Raw genomic sequence first — 16,777 nt, forward strand, 5'->3', positions numbered from 1 at the left:
TATCGCCGCGGGCGCTGACCGCCGTCCCGTTGCGGACCGTGCGGGACGCGTGATAGGTGCGTGTGTGCAAGCTAACTCATGAGTGGTATTGAGAGTGGTATTATGAGTGGTTCACCCGAACTAAATGCTATGTCGCGCCTGCCTGAGATAGCAGGGGCAGGACGCCACTGGATTCGGTCAAATACAGATCACTGTGTCGCTACACGTCTCTCTCTGACCGAGCTGAGCCGAACCGCTGCACAAAGACATCACAATATCCAGTTAGCATTTTTCCATGACCGCAGTGTGACACTCTCTGATCATGTCCGGACAGCATTGCACATGGCCGCAGTGTGACACTCTGATCATGTCCGGACAGCATGGCCCATGGCCGCAGTGTGACACTCTCTGATCATACCAAGTCAGCATTTTCTCATGGTCGCAGCGTGACGTTTTGTGATCATGCCAAGTCAGCATTTTCCATGGCCGCATTGTGACGCTCTTACTCTGCGACCATATGAACGATCACCTTAGCTCCCGGTGAGCCAGCCTTGATTTAAATCTCCAGGCTCTGAAGTGACGCTGAATCAGATTTCAATTAGTTTTTGGGGCTTAAATCGGGCAACATCGAACCAACATTGAATGAACTTGAATTGCTAACAAGCCATAAGTGCTGTTCAAGATCTGAAGGGGAAGGTTTGGCAGTCTGGTGGAAACAAATGGCCCAAGCATGACATCAACGTAAAATATGAGCACAAAGGTTGATTATCATCGTTTTTAGATGTGCAAGGAGAAGAAGGAAAAGAGAAGCATCCAAATATTTCACAGACCATACTGAAACTGACTCAAATAATCCATTTTTTGTTCGTGCGCTTGGTTTTTCAAAGGCATACAAATTTTGCTTGACACACGCGGGCAGAGCCTCAGAATAGTTTGCAACCGGCACTACGGTGCAGACAACTTACAAAAGTCCGAAACCTTCAAGGGAGCGCTCCATATTTGCGCTGTGTTTTGAACTGAAATAGCCATCTTGAAGATCGTTCGGTGCAGATCACATCCCTGCCCTTCTTAAGACTTAATCCTCTCTAGTTTCTAAGCTACACGCCCTCGAATATGTGCAGATTTTTCGTGCAGACTATTTCAAGGTCACCCAGGCGTACATAACCCTATCATTACGTCATTTTGATTGTCATTGCATCGGCCATGTGGCGCTCAAGGCAAATAGAAATAAAGTTGTCGAGTGGCTTATATCTGGTATTCGTGAGCACAATTTCCTGATGCAACGGCAGGCAATTAGCTCTCAAACAATGTCGTGCAAGGTACCATAACGCAATCAAATGATGATGCATTGAGGAGCTTATTAACTAAACAGGGAGATCGTGTTGTCTAAAAAAGGATTTTCCACTTAAAAGTTAGGAATAGTGATAAGTGAGCTAACTCCATCACATCTAACGCCTGCTTCAGCATTTTCGGATGCGGATCATTCTCTTCGATAACATGTCACCAGTGTTTGAAACGGTGGCGGTGTTTTTACGTGTTCTTTCATTGGACATGCAAATTTGTATTGGAATTACGTTTGTTCTATTCGAATCTTTATTCTGAATACACTTCGCATGATTCCGGGTCAGAGTCAGAACTGGACATCCGATTGTCCGAATCAACGACGGATTAAATAATTAGTTCGAAAACAAGTTTGATTTGACCTTGTTTGGCTTTCAGGTGCGTTGAAGCAGCGCCTATTTCATGTGCATGGGGCTGAATCGAGCACCAGTCAAATCATATCATCATTGTACCCAAGGGGCATGTTCGGCTAGGGCGTGCCCCTAGACTAGCCGGTTCATTCTGGGCTCGAGGGCGAAGGGTCATAATGTCTTCCGCAGTCGCTTGTATCAGTCTCTGGGTGTCGTCTGCATATGCAATTGCTCGAATGTTGTTATGGCGACGCGGCAAGGGTTTCGTCAGCAAACCGGATGACAACGACCCTATGTGATTAATTTTCGCGGATTACCGTGAGCGGTATGCCGGAGGGCGTGGTTACCATACTTGACCACAAGGCTGCGGCCTCTGAGATAGCCTCTGAGGGTGTTTATCTAAAGTTTTCAGGAAATTTTCCGGGCGATGCGATGCAGCGATGGCAAGCTTGCATAGCCGTAGACACCTTGTAGACGCTCTGAGGGGTATGTGCTCGGCGCTCGGACGAAGCCTCGCACCACGACCGCGCTCCCCATTGGCAGAGTGCCTACTTGAATTGCTATCTATAAAGTCGCAAGTGCCTACGTCATGCACAAGCGACAAGCTTCCGACCAGTAAGAACCGGTTTTTGGTGCGTACCTCTGACGTCATTAGTTCCCACTCGTGGATGATGTTTAGCAATGAGGAAGTCAGCCCAGGGTGCACTTCTGCCCACTCATGGCTGGCGCATGCAGCCCGCCCAGGGCAAGCAGGGTGCCGCGAGGATGCAGGATTCAGCAAGAATGAAGATGAAGTGGCTGATGATGCGAATACGAATTACCCTTTGTGATACATAATACAGACATTTGGGCATTTCACCTAGTTAGCAAGGACATGCCTGGGAATCGAACAACTCAGGAAAAGGGCTGAAACCGAGGATGTAAATGCAAGTAAAAATCACGCCGTCATGGACAAATTCGCAGGACCACCAGAGAGAGGTGTCACCCCCTCTCCGTGATTGCTGAGCGCGCCCCTGGACGCCGATGTTGTGAAGCTGAGCGCGCCCCTGAGCCCCATTCTTCATTGGTCAATGGAAGCCTTTTCCGTGCCTCGGGGTAAGCCCATTGCTCAGCTATGACGTAACGACTCAAGCCCCTTCCTTGGGCCACCCTAACTCAAGCCCATTTCTACTCGGCCGAGAGGCGAAGTAAGTGCGTTTGTTTACAAATAAGTCATTGGTGTTGGCATAGCAACGTCCAGCAACGGTCGATACGCTGTTGACGGTCTGGTATGTCAGACAAACAGGCAGGTCTCGATCTCATGCGAGTAGTGTGGTCGATAATGATGTCCTTAGCCACAGAACTTGACAATAACCGTTCAGTCGAATGGTATTCAAGTACGCCATTCCTGTTTGTTGTTTTGAAAAGAGAACACGCCGCATGTCGTCACGTCCCCTTTAGAGCACCAGCGACTGCATCGGCTTTATTAGCGCCCGAGGCCATAGGGCCTCCGGGATTCGCACCCGGGCTGCCCACATGAGAGTCCGATGCACTAACCATTTAGCTGTTTCGCCCACAAGCGTGCCATTCCCGCGCGCTAAGTGTCGCAATGGGGTGGAAACAGCTGATTCTGCTTTTGCGCATATTTGGGATTAAAGGCGTTCTCCATTGTGTATCTGCAGCGCCACGTCAATGCACGGAACGCGGGTCGGCTACTATGTGGGTAGTGCTGGTGTCTTCATCGCTGGCATAGCGGTTGCGTTGGTCTGAACCCAAGTGAAGTGCAGCGGGCCCTATCGCAGGAAAATGACTGGTGTTGGAGTCCCGGCGAGTTATTTTCAAAGCCATGACGGATCGATGCAGGCTTCAATTTTCTGAAATATTGCTCACGGTTGGCGACATCGAGCAAGTTGACAGATGGCCAGCTGCGCGTGACTGTTGCGGCCAAGTGTCGGGGCCGGGCCTCTGCAGTCATCCACGGCATCGATGACTGGTGACAGGCTGTCAGTGTCGACAACTAAGGAACAGCGGACAGCTCACTTAGGTGGCGTCAGTGGGTCTGTGAACCGGCACAGGCTCTTGCTTCGTTAATGAAAGAGGGCCTCTCAGCTTATAACTGCAGACTGGGAATCAGAAACCTGGTCCGTCAAGCCCGTCTCGAATTTTGTATGACAACGGCCAGGCAAAGACGATATGCGTTACATCAAACGGTGCAGCCCTGCATAGACGCTTCCTGACCTGGCTTACAGCAGAAGAGAGACGGCTTCTCTCTTGGTTGAAGGAGACAAATTCGACGGATGTCTCGCGCAGCTGACCCGTGGAGAGGGCCCGCGGTCAGCTGAGGCGATCGCCACGTTTGCGGCGCGCCATGCTCGCTGGGGTGGCCTCGACAGCCCGGGTGGGGCCCAGCGCTCAGTCCGTGCTTACCAGTTCAGGAGCGACGCGACATCGGCGGGTTCCAAACCATAGGTGCAAGAACCTGCGGGTGGTTGGGTTGTTCGGACAGCCGTTCTGAATTCTTTTCCACGCCCGCTACCAAAGGTGTGGTGAGACGTACAGGTTTGCGTGCATAAGTAAGCCGTTGTTCATGTCCGTGCATAGTGGTTGTCCACGCCCTGCCTTCTTCGCTGCCATCAAATTACGCACTGTCTGTGTCAGCTATGGGGCTTCCTTGAGCTACTCTCTCGCATTTCCCTAAGGAATAAAAAGGAAATAGGCTACACGTAATGAAAACCTTACAATCTAATGGCCCCCATTTTCCAGTGTCTCACCTACTGTCAAAGCATCTACCAACCATTCCTCATCATTCATAGCAAGATCCCAAATTGGCCTCCTGTAGTTGGGTTTGCACACGAGATGCTGGAAAAACTACTCAAAACAAGCAAAAATATTTTTGTGACTGTTTGGCAACAGGCCAAGATATGCGCTTCAGCCTGGGATGTGGAAATATCCCAGCATCACAAATTTTCCACTCGCACCTCGGCCGATTTCTTCACATACATCGGTGTTAACATCCTGATAACTATTCGGAAGCTTACAGAAAGGTCCAACACGTAATTTGTTGCCATTCGGTTTAATCAAATAAATCCAAAAGGAATTCTACATCACCGTTTTTCTTCACACTTTGTTTTGTAGCCTCACTCCAATCCTGCCATTCCGTGGCCATGCGGTGATCAACGCCTAGAAAAATATAGTTCTTGAATCGTTCATATCTGGCATTCGTAAGCACGATTTCCAGACATACCTGCAGTTATTTGGCCCTCGACCAATGTTGTACAAGGTACGATGACGTAATAAACCAATGACGTATGAAGGAGAATATCTACTCAATACAGGAATTGTCCTGCCTAAAGCAGTCTTTTCCTCTTAGAGTACACTAATAGTCATAAGTAAGCCTGACGCATACTTCAAGACTTTAAGACGTGGAACGCTCCCTTTAGAGACGTCCCCCCCCCCCCCCCCACACACCTGTAAGGCCGTGGCCTCAACTGTCAGTGAGAGGGCCTCTTGCATCGATCGGGGACCCCTAGGACAGAGCGGACCTCTGTTTTGACCAGAGACTACCAACACTGAGCAGTCGGATGCGTGTTGGTTTGCGCCCTGGGGGTCCATTTCGCGAGCCCGGGCAAGGCCGGGCCGCGAATTGCATTACTTGGCTTGCTGAAGCCACGAGAGCGTCGTTCAGTGGCCCAAAGTGCCTGCCGGGGTGTTCTGTGTAAGCAAGTAACCCGAGTCCCCAAGAGCTGTGTTTGCGAGGGTCTGAAGAGGGGACCCGAAGGGCCCCTCAAGACCAAAGATCGAGGGTTTGATTGAACTCGAGTCCGGCCCCATCCGTAGTGTCGCGACCTGAAATGGCAGTCTGGGGCTGTTGGCACGGCCCTGAATAGGATTCTCTATCCCTATTTTATAAGGCCTCGACACGGAGCCAAACAGTCGGCTTCATGTCCGTCGGAGCCCTTGGGACCCATTCCCCTACCAGGAACGTGGCCGGAACCAGCAATGCTCTAGGTCCCTGACAAGATGAGGGGCACCTGTGTCGGTCAGGGGTCACAGTGCCTATTAAGTGTCCTGTGGCGGAAAATGGCCCCGAGTCAATCAGAGGTCATGTCTGAGAGGGCCGAAGAGGGGCTGAGCGGTGCCTCGAGACCAAAGACCAACTGCGCGATTGGAAGGTGACATGCCCGAATGGCTCGATGTATGTCACATTAAGGACCCCGCCCGTAGGGCCGTGATCTCAGCTGTCGGTTAGAAGGTCTCTTGCACCGAATGGGGACCTCTGAGGCAGTGCGTTTCTCTTTTTCTGCCAGAGATCACCGGCAACGAACAGTCGGGTCCCTGTCGATCTGAGCTCTGTGGACCCATCAACCAAACAGCGACCAGGCTGGGCCCGCGATTTGCATTGGTCGGGGCCCCTGCGACAACGCGGGACTCCTGTATTGGCCAGGGACACATAATGCCTAACAGGGTGTCCTGTGTCAACAAGGGACTCGAGCCGGCCAGGGAAACATTTGCTTAACAGGAACGGGGACGGACCCCAAATGACAGACGGACTCCTGCGTTGGTCGGGGCCCTCTGTCAATGAAAGGAAACGTGAGAACTTGTGACCATTGTTCACATTGAGACAATGGAAGAGCCCTGTGTCAGGCGGGACCCTAGCACCGAACGGTGGGTCTCCCAACCCAATGCCAGCATGAGCTCGCTAATCATAACTAGAGGCTATGCACGAACTATTGGACTACCTTTGGCGATCAGGTATCTTGTCGCGTCAATGAGGGTCCCTGCGTCGATCCGAGGTCAACTGCGTGGGTCAGAAGGCCTCCCGCGTCAATGAGGGAACCAATGAAAAATGACATGTCTCTCTAAGGGCCTCAGGATCGACCAGGGGATTCCAGCCCCGCATCACCAGAATGACAGCCCGCAGGACGCCCCGTGCTGGGACGCAATGGTCGTTTAGCCCTTGACCGGAAACAATGGTGTGCCCCTTAGGGTTCTGCTCAAAGGGCTCCTAGGCCGGAAAAGTAAGGATCTCATTAATGTTGAAAGGAGTGAGTCGAAATTATTTCAGAAATGAATGAAGCCATTCGTTGCTTGCCTGAGAACGTTCATTTTTAGCAGAATCGAGTAGTGAAACGAATTACGACAAAAGGCTGGAGCCTGCGCGCTTGCCATCTCGGGAGCAAGGACAGCGATGACCTGGGTTGCAGTTTCCGTATAACCAAACGGTGCTGGCCACAGCAAGTAACACCAGGGAACGGGCGCCGTGCGCGCGAGAACGACAGTCGTGATCAATGCTTCCGGATGTCTTCCAAAATTAATTCATACCGTCTGAAGGTTAGGCTGGAGGTATATTTTTCACAAGTTTGAAGTTGTCCTCTGGACAGCCTTTGCCCTCCAGTTTCAACAACATATTCCATCACCACGCTGCAGTGCTGCTAGGCTAATCGTTCTACTCATCAATCTAAAATTCACAAAAGGTAAAATATCCATCCGGACTATCCCCTAAATGTAGGGGTCCTAAAGCGTTCAAAGATGTTTCTTTCCGATGCGTCACTTTTTGTCTGCTTATTGGCCCAGCTTAGAATACTCCATATTCAAAGATATTTAGGAATGCATACCAGCTGATTAAATAACCTTTTTACAACTAAAAGCATACCTTTCAGTAAGAAAGGCTGCTCGATACAACGCAGTGTTCTGTTAAGTAGATATGCTCAACAATACATTATGGTTAGATTGCGTCCTCGTACCCTGCACAACATTGAGAGCCAATTGACGGCCGTTGCATCTGGAAATCATGCTCACAAACGCCAGACGTGGACAACTGACAATCATATTTTTTGGGCCTTGATCGCCGCATGGCCGATGGAATGGCAGGATTTGAATGACGTGATTATGGCGTCATGGATGCCTGATGACGTCTAAATAGTCTTCCTTACATAGTCTGCACATATTCGTGGGCGTGTAGCTCAGAAACTGGAGGAGATTGGGTCCGAAGTAGGGCTGCGTGTGAACTGCACCGAATGATCTTCAAGATAGCTATTTCGCCTCAAAACTCCTTACAAATGTGAAACACTCCCTCTAATGTTAACCGGGGGCAGGGCTGCATGGCCTACGAAGACTGCAATGTCTGGCGTCGAGGCTTTGTCGCTAAGATTTGCGAGCACACATGTTTTAAAACAACGTCACGCATATTTATCACTAAGCGATTATGATTGAATTTTGAACATTTCCAGACTGATAGAAATATTTGACCGGTCGTTTCTACGTTGAAAAGGAAGAGTCTCTATTAGCCAAATAGTTGTAAGGCAAGTGTAAGAGAGGGGCTGGAAGGGCGACGTCGCACACTCCGAGGTCGTCGTCGTCGTCGTCGTCGTAAACGCTGACGCGACTCGTGTCGAGCCGCGCTGTTGGAGCCTGAACGTGGACTGCTCGGCAAGGACCGTGCGTCCCCGCCCGCGTGCCCCCATAAACCTACGTGGGCCACATATGGGCTCCAGATGGTGGGGACCAACCGGCAGAGGGACCGCTCACACCATCGCGGAGACGCCGCCGCCGCGCCGGCAGTGACGTTTGTTCGCTGACATAGCCGGCCCGGTTTTTCGCGCCATTCGCGGAAAATCCTAACTGCAAGCGAGCAAACTATGGATCATAAACCCTACACATGTCGAATAAACATGACACTATCCCTATAACACTATAAACATCAACAACTAACTAACAGACGCTGTTCGTCCGCGGCAGGCGAGCGTTTTTGCACTAGCTACATTTAGAGCTAATGAGAGGCTATAAACTAAGGCTATAACTACGTCTACACTCTACTACGCGAACGCTCGCGGCAAGAATGACAGTATCTCAAACGACATCATAAACTGTTAACTACAGTATCGCGGCGCACATGGTCACAGTGCGGCAGTGTCGCACGGCACCGCCACAAACTACTCACAAACTCACTCACCGTCCCGTCACATCAGCGCTCGCCTGCGGCATGCTCGAGACGGCAGAGGCGTGTGACAGGCCGCCTGTATTGCCCGGTGGGTGTCGTCACGTCCACAATGCGAACCCGGCCGTCTGCGTCAGGGAGCACGCGGGCCACTCGTCCCACTGGCCAGTGTCCACGGGGCACGTCCGCCAACAGCACGAGTTCGCCGACCTCGATGTCGGCCGTGTCTCTGCACCACTTCGCTCTCGTGGTCAGCGTGGGAAGATACTTCCGTCGCCAGCGCCGCCAGAAGTGATCTAGCAGCACCTGTGTGTGCTTCCAGCGCCGTCCGCGGCGCAGGTCACCATCCTCGAACACGCCAGGAGGCAGCTGAGCAGAAGCCCTTCCGATGAGGAAGTGGTTCGGCGTTAGTGGCTGATAGTCGTCGGGATCGGTGCTGACGTGTGTCAGCGATCGGCCGTTGAGGAGCGCCTCGACTTCGGTGACCACCGTCCGAAGCGTCTCGTCATCCACAACCCTGTCACCCAGCATGGTCGACAGGGCACGTTTGGCTGAGCGCACCAGACGCTCGAACACGCTGCCGAATTGGGGCGCAGCCGGAGGGTTGAACTTCCACTCCACGCCTTCTTGTGACAGCGTGTCAGCGATCTTGGCCTGGTTCCACTGCTGCAGCGACTGGCGCAGCTCGCGCTCACCGGCTCGGAGGTTTGTCCCGTTGTCCGAACAAACTAGCTTGGTCTTGTCGCGTCTCGCCATCGTGCGTCTTATCGCCATGATGAATGAGTCGGTGTCCAGCGATTGAGCCAGCTCGATGTGGACTGCTCGAGTGGACAGGCAGGTGAGCAGACAGCCGCATCTCTTCTCCCTTTCACGCTGTCTCTTCACCGCCAAGGTTCCGAAGAAGTCCACGCCCACTCCAGCGAACGCTGGGGCCGGGTCACCCACGCGGAAGGCTGGCAGGTCGCCCATCAGTGGTGGCACTGGCCGAGCTGACCGTTTACGGCACACCACACAGGTGCGGGTGCGTCGCTTTACGGCCGCCCGGCCACAGATGACCCAGAACTGCTGCCGGAGGTGAGTCAGGACGTGTTCAGCGCCCGCGTGTGCTAGCTTCTTGTGATGGTCGGTGACGATCAGCCGTGTGGCGTCTTCCTTCGCAGGTAGTATCACCTGATGCTTGGCTTCGTAGTCCAGCTGGGAATGACGCAGTCGCTCTCCAACTCTGAGCAGCCCGCTCGAGTCCATGAAGGGCGCTAGCTGGTGGAGATGGCTGCCGGTTGGTAGTCGTTTTCCTTGTTTCAGAGCGGCGATTTCGGGGCCGAACTGCTCTGCCTGGGCGTTGCGGAGCCAGACGTGTTCAGCGCCACGCAGCTCGTGAACGGCCAGTGGCCCCGATCGTCGATCCGTCTTGACACGGCTGTTGTGGGCGAAACGGTGCACCCATGCTGCCACGCGCAGCAGCCTCAGCCACGATGAGTACCGGCTGGCGTTTATGGCCGGCGCCGCCGGAACAGTGACGCACGCTGTCACCCTCATTTCGGCCACCTCCTCGTCTCCGGGCGGGCTGTGAGGCAGGCAGGCGCGGCTGGCCAGTCATCAGGGCAGCGCCACAGGAAGCCGGGTCCTTGAACCCACACGCTGCCGGGCGCCACGCTCGTGACGGCACAGCCGCGGCCGCGGATGTCGGCTGGGTTCAGGTAAGCCTGGTACATGACGCCACTGGGGCATCTCAGACGAGTCCTGGGTCTCGGAGATGCGGCTGGCGACGAACGTGTCACACCGCCGGCTCTCGCTGTTGATCCACTGTAGCACAGTAGGTGGGCCAGACCGGAAGAGGGTCTCGTGGATTGATGTGTCGTGTTCCGCCTTGATTGTGTCGGCGACGCGGACGGCCATGGTCGCAGCCTGCAGCTCAAGCCGGGGTATGCTGAGCTGTTTGATGGGCGCGACTCGCACCTTTGATGTCACGAAGCTGCAGTGCACGGCGCCGTCTTCGAACTCGAATCGTAGATACGCCACTACACCGAACGCATTTTCCGATACGTCGCCGAACACGTGAACGCGAACACTTTACCACCACCCTGTTATCGGGGCGATAACAGCGGCTCACTCGAACACAGTCCATGTCACACAGTTCCTGCCGCCAGTGCTGCCACTGGGCGAGAAGTTATGCGTCGGTGATGACCTCGTCCCAGTCCCATCCTCCCGGCCAGATCTTCTGAATGATGCGCTTGGCTCGGATGGTGAACGAAGCCAGGATGCCGAGCGGGCTAAACACCGCCGAGGCGCTGCTCAGAATGGAGCGCTTCGTGTTCTCGCCCTTGACGATCCTGACCTTGAACCTGAACTGGTCATCTTGAACACACCAGTGAACTCCCAGCGTCTTTTTCCACTGTGCCTCGTCGTCCAGGTCCAGATCGCGTGTCTCATCGCACCTATCCTCAGGTGAGATATCTTGCAGCACCCTCTCTGACGTGCTGGTCCACTTGGTCAGATGGAATCTACCAGCGGTCAGGAGAGAGTTGAGAGAGTTAACCAACTCTCGTCCTTCGCTCTCGGTGTCGACCGAGTCCAAGTAGTCATCCACGTAGAACCGGGTGACTGTCCTGTCCGCCGCCTGAGGGTGCTGCATTTTTCCGTCATTCGCACAGCGCCGGAGCACGTATGTTGCCGTGCATGGTGACGACTTGGCACCGAATATCACAACGTTCATTTGACACGTTTCCGGGTCCTTTGTGGTGTCCATGTCTCGCCAGAGGAACCAATGCGACTGTCGGTCTTCAGCGCAGATGGCTATCTGGTGAAACATCTGTTCCACATCTGTTCAGACGCTATCAGCACGCGGCCCTGGCGGAGCCTCACGAGCACGCCAGTGAGTGAGTTCATGTTGTTGGGTCCACTAATGAGGTTATCATTAAGTGACGTGCCACCACACCTTGCCGCGGCGTCGGACACTACCCGCACCTTGCCAGGTTTGTTAGGGTTCTGCACGGCGTGGTGGGGCAGGTACCACGTTCGACCTTGTGCACCGGGCTCAGCTTCGTTCACATTGCTCGCGTGACCTTGAGTGACACAGCTGTTCACAGTGTCACGGTACGACTGACGGAGTTCGGGTTCACGGGCCAGGCGTCTCTCAACCGCTCTCAGACGGGTTGCGGCTGCCTCACGGTTGTCTGGAAGTTGCACACCGTCTTCACGCTACAGGAGACCGGTTTCGTACCGATCGCCGGCCCGTTTGGTGGTGCTGTCCAGGATGGACATCGCTCTTTGGTCCGCTTCTGAGTGCAGCTGCGCCTTCTCGTACCTTGTGCCGAAGGCCTCTGTCGTCCAGAAATGCTTAACCTGGTTTTGAAGGTCCAGAAGAGCGCTCCTGTTGTCACTGACTCGACTCGGACGTGGTGCACACGTTTATCACCTGGTGCGTGCATCGACCGCCGCGGCGTGCAGCCGGTCACAGTCCAGCCGAGCAGTCCTCACCGCGCTCGGCGTCCCTGGCGGTCCGTCTACTACCTCCCGCGGCACTATCAGTTCGAGCATGCCTGTGCCCAGCAGCACTTCCACCGGGCCGCGGGTCGTAATCGTCATGTCGAGCTCGGTGAGATGATGCCAGCTGTTTTTCTCGACTGACCAGTCCATTGAATGATTCGATGCGTTCAGAGTCGGCGTCGTTTGAGCGTCCCGGATAACGTGTCTTTTGTCGCCGCTGCCCACAGGCTGGGCTGAGAAACACACGCGCCGTGATTGGATCCGCTCACTTCCGTTTAAGGTACTCAGGACCAGCCCGTCCGAGGGCCCCGAGATACCGAGCCGGTCACGGAGGTCGTCGGTCACCAACGTGACCAGGCTCCCGAGATCCAGGAGAGCATGTGACTCCCCGAGGGACCGTGCGCGGTGATGGACACTACTTGTAGTAGAACCTGGCTGCGTGGCTCAGTCGCCGCTGTGCCGACGTGTTTAGCGTCTGTAGCCGGCGGCGAGGTGTCAATCTTACTGCGCCGTGGGAACACTCACATGCCATTGTGGAGCAGCGTGTGATGCCGTCTTCCACAGCGCTCGGCTTCGCATCTCTTGTCTCGCGGGCAGCTGGCGCTGATGTGACCGCAAGACAGGCAGTTAAAGCAGAGTCCGCTTCTGCCGACAAACTCTGCCCTCTCGCTCACCGTCAACGCCAGGAATGCGTCACAGCACTGTATGTTGTGTGCACCTTGGCACATGGCACACGCGTCACGTCCCGCGGCCGCCGGCGGGTTAATGGTCGCAGTCTTCCGCGATTTTACGGCCGTTACAGCTGACGCTGTGGCGAACACTCGCCTCGGTCGGCCTTCTGAGATGTTGCCTTTGACTAGGTGACGGCTTGTGGCCCGCCTGTGTCGAGGCCACACGACCAGCAACGACATGCCGACGTAGCCCTGTCGAGGTCGATTAGAGTGGGGCGAGTGATGCCGTTCTCCTACTACTATAATACTCTCAATACTCTTCCCAATAATACTCTTCCCAATAATACTCTTCCCATCTCCATGCCAGACCGGCAGGAAGTTTGCCGGCCACAGCTGTGACGTTTGTGGCAGCGGCGAGGTCTGCTTCGTACTGCAGACACTGCAGGACGCTCACTGCAGTGCGCAGGTCTCGTGACAGCTCGGTCAGGGCAGATAGTTCACCATCTCTGACCGGTCGTGCCGAGAGGAGCTTTTTCATAGTTGCGTGCATCACACGCGCTGGGTCGCCAAATTCCTATTCTAGCTCACGCATTGCTGCGCCGTAGAGGCTGGCGTCACAGGGCATTCCACATACCGCCTCTCTTGCCGGCCCGGTCAGGTGTGCTTGCAGATACGTCCGCCCCTCAACGTCTGTGAGGTCGGCGCAGTCGTGCACCTGCGCCTTGAACAGGGCGACCCATCTCGACCATTCCAGAGCGGAGCCGCTGAACTTGCCCAGCGTTAGCTGCGGCAGATGGGGATTCGCCTGTCTCTCAGCACCGGTCGGGCGTTACAGCAGAGGTGTCGGTGCAGGCGAGACATTGGCAGGCTCTGCACTGGCTGGTCGCACGGTCGGTCGTAGCTGGAGGAGCCAATCCCTGATGCGTGCGGCTAAGACGTCCGACTGCGGTTGCTCACGCAGCTGCACAGGCGGCTTAGTTGTAGCTGCCAATGGGCCTCTGACGAATGACGCAGCGTCGCCGGCGTGCAGAGATCCACGCTCCTCCTGCCCCAGCAGCTCCAGCTCCAGCTGGCGGCGCTCCGCTTCATCCTTCAGTTCCTGAACTTCGAGAGCTGCCTTTGCCTCCGCCTGTTGCCGCGCCAGCTCCGCCTCCGCCTCCGCTTGTTGCCGCGCCAGCTCCGCCTTAACTGCCATCGCGCGCTGCCCCTGTTCCGCCTGGGGCTTGCTCAGCGCAGGTCGGCGGCGAGCTTCACTGAGGCGAGAGGAGGCTGTGCTGGCACCTGCCTCACTCCGGGTGCAGTAGGACGTCCTGCTTCGCTTTGATCTTGCATCACCGTCTCGTCCTGAACCGTTGTCAAACATCACTGATAACACTGCGTTTCTCGTCACTGAACACTGTAATCCGTGCACCAGTTCACTTACATCCGGCTCGGAGGGCCAGAATGTTCGTGCGAAAGAGTTCGTTAGTGTTCCGGAGGACCATCGACTTGATTCGAAAACAGACGTTGAAAAGGAAGAGTCTCTATTAGCCAAATAGTTGTAAAGCAAATGTAAGAGAGGGGATGGAAGGGCGGCGTCGCACACTCCAAGGTCGTCGTCGCCGTCGTCGTAAACGCTGACGAGGCTCGCATCGAGCCGCGCCGTCGGAGCCTGAACGTGGACTTCTCGGCAGGGACCGTGCGTCCCCGCCTGCGTGTCCCCATAAACCCACGTGACCCACATATGGGCTCCAGATGGTGGGGACCAATCGGCAGAGGGGACACCATCGCGGAGACGCCGCCGCCGCGCCGGCAGCGATGGCCGCTTGCTCGCTAACATGGTGGACTCGGCGAGCGGCGGACGGGCCACGGCGCGGGCCACCTCGCCGGATCCGGGGGTCTGGGCTGAGGGACGACCGCCAGGCCTTACCCGCTGCTGTTCATGTGGGGGGATGGGTCACATGACACGCCACTGCTCAAACGGCTTTGAGGGCAGGCGCACAAGGTAGGGCTGGTCTCCCTTCGAGTTACCAGGGCTTCCATTAAGGGGAATGCTCCGACCTTGTGACATGTTGCAAAAGCATTCTGAAGTGAAACCCCGGGACTAGTTAGCGTAACAATAGTTTCAGTTCAAAAAGACCAAAATGAACAAAATGCAAAGAACATTATGGCTTTTATACATTGCACAATATTATAGCTTTTAAACAAATGGTCCATACCCAGCAAGTTTCTTGGCAGGGGCACTTCCGCTTTAGGGGGGTCTTTTGTCAACCGTGTCCCCCTTTCCCTTGCCAAGACTCTGGCTGTACCTCTGAACGCCATGAACTCTGGATGTTTCAACTTGTGCCCAGTCATCCTCGCCCCGAGACCGCTGCTCAAGCGATGGTCGGCGCGGCGCACCACCTAGCGGCGGCGACTGGAACGACTTGTCATGCCATGCGTCAGCGGGCCGGCCGAGCCCCGCCGGCCGGCCTGCTTTACACTGGGTCTCGTGACCGGGCGCGCGGCGGGCGGGCACCGCAGGATACACCTCGCCGAGTCTGCAGGACTGGACTGAGGGACGACGGTTAGACCTTACCCACTGCTGGTCATATGGAGGGGTGGGTCAAATGAAACACCGGTGCGCGAACGAGTTTGTGGGAAGGCGTACAAGGTAGGACTGGTTTCCAAGCGGGTTGCCATGGCTTCCATTAAAGGAAGCGTTCCTCCTTTGGGGCATATTTCAGAAACACACCTTAGTGAAATCTCAGGGCTAGTTAGTCTTATCATAGCACAGGGTAGTGCCACTGCAGCACCAAGACATAATGATGTCAATATGCCGCCCCCTAACAGCATTACCGAATACTGCTACGCATTTTTCCTGCGCTCACTATCACCGTCGTCACGACACCGCCCGTGCGCATCTCTACAGTGAGAATAGAAAAACGTTTGTGATTGGCCCACCGGGGAGGGTTTATTACCGAGAAGTTGATTGGTTGAAATTTGAATCAGTGCGTCACATAGATCCTATGATACCTCCATTGCCGAAGCCAAAGGGCCTCGAGAACAGCTGTTGTGTTAGTCACGATGATAGGGGAAAAATAAAAGCCAATCGTGACATTGTATTGAATTCACGCGACAATTGCTTGATGTTCGCATATTTTGTTGTCTAAGCGGAGTGTTTCGAGCTTCCGTAGAATTAATTACACAGAACATTTTGAAACATCAGTGTGTTGCAAACATCACAGGACACACGTCGGAAAAAAACAAGACAAATGAAAGGCATGACTTTCTTGGTGTTGAGCGGCGAGTGAAATGAGAAAACAATTTTGCAGGATTTGCTACTTCAACTCGAAAGTCTGGGCTATTCAGAAATATTTCGAGAAAACTGGTATTACTGATCGTTCCGTGCGCGTCTGAGTAAGAATAAGAGAGAACTACAAGGAAAATAGGACAACTCTCTCACCGTACTCTCTCAACTCTCCAACTCTCCCTTTGATAGTCACACGGTCAGATATTGCTTGCTGTATTTTGGTAGTCCGAAAAGCAACATAGATGGTACGGTGATAACATTATAAATTAAACTCAGGCAAAACCGGACCTTGCCTCTACATTGAGTCTGCTCTAGAACAAATGATGAAAGCCTCATTACCTGTAGTCTGGGTATTAAGACAGCCGCGGCTGAACAAAGTGAGGAAGTGCGTTTTGTTTTCACTGCTGTTCGAGACCTATCCATGACTGCGCATTTGGATGAAACTTTTAAAAGATAATCACAAAGCGTATGCTGTGCGTCCCTCTGCTGTGTCGGATCATGTTGAGATATGGCGGAGCAAGGCTGTGCGCTATCCTTTAAGTTGGCAATCGAAGGAGGTCGAGATTACAGACACCGTGATCAGACCATACTTGTCCGACGGCGTACCTCTGGTTGTGAGGATTCGCTCAGATCGATTTGTGCCGCTTCACAGGTGCGATGTCGTTGGCTATTTGCAGCCCGCAGATGGTGTTAACACAGCTGACGCAGTACCGCGCCACGCCAGCACGGGTACTGCAAACGCGGCCGCTGTATCCAGTACCGA

General features: G+C 54.3%; 2 protein-coding genes across 2 annotated transcripts; both read right to left on the reverse strand.

Annotated features, from left to right (window-relative positions):
- Positions 1–5,297: 5,297 nt before the first annotated feature.
- LOC119105556 (uncharacterized) lies at positions 5,298–10,482 on the reverse strand. The gene is made up of 3 exons (XM_037229016.1): positions 10,297–10,482; positions 8,749–9,918; positions 5,298–5,309 (listed from the first exon to the last, which is right to left on the reverse strand). Exons 1-3 carry the CDS (start codon positions 10,480–10,482, stop codon positions 5,298–5,300), a joined length of 1,368 nt encoding a protein of 455 aa, XP_037084911.1.
- A 271-nt stretch (positions 10,483–10,753) lies between these two features.
- On the reverse strand, positions 10,754–11,218 carry LOC119105557 (uncharacterized). Its single transcript, XM_037229017.1, has one exon. It carries the CDS (start codon positions 11,216–11,218, stop codon positions 10,754–10,756), a length of 465 nt encoding a protein of 154 aa, XP_037084912.1.
- Between the last annotated feature and the right edge of the window lie 5,559 nt (positions 11,219–16,777).

The sequence above is a fragment of the Pollicipes pollicipes genome, unplaced genomic scaffold (genome assembly GCF_011947565.3).
Source record: "Pollicipes pollicipes isolate AB1234 unplaced genomic scaffold, Ppol_2.1 Scaffold_6138;HRSCAF=7277_pilon_pilon_pilon, whole genome shotgun sequence".
NCBI lineage: Eukaryota > Metazoa > Arthropoda > Thecostraca > Pollicipedomorpha > Pollicipedidae > Pollicipes > Pollicipes pollicipes.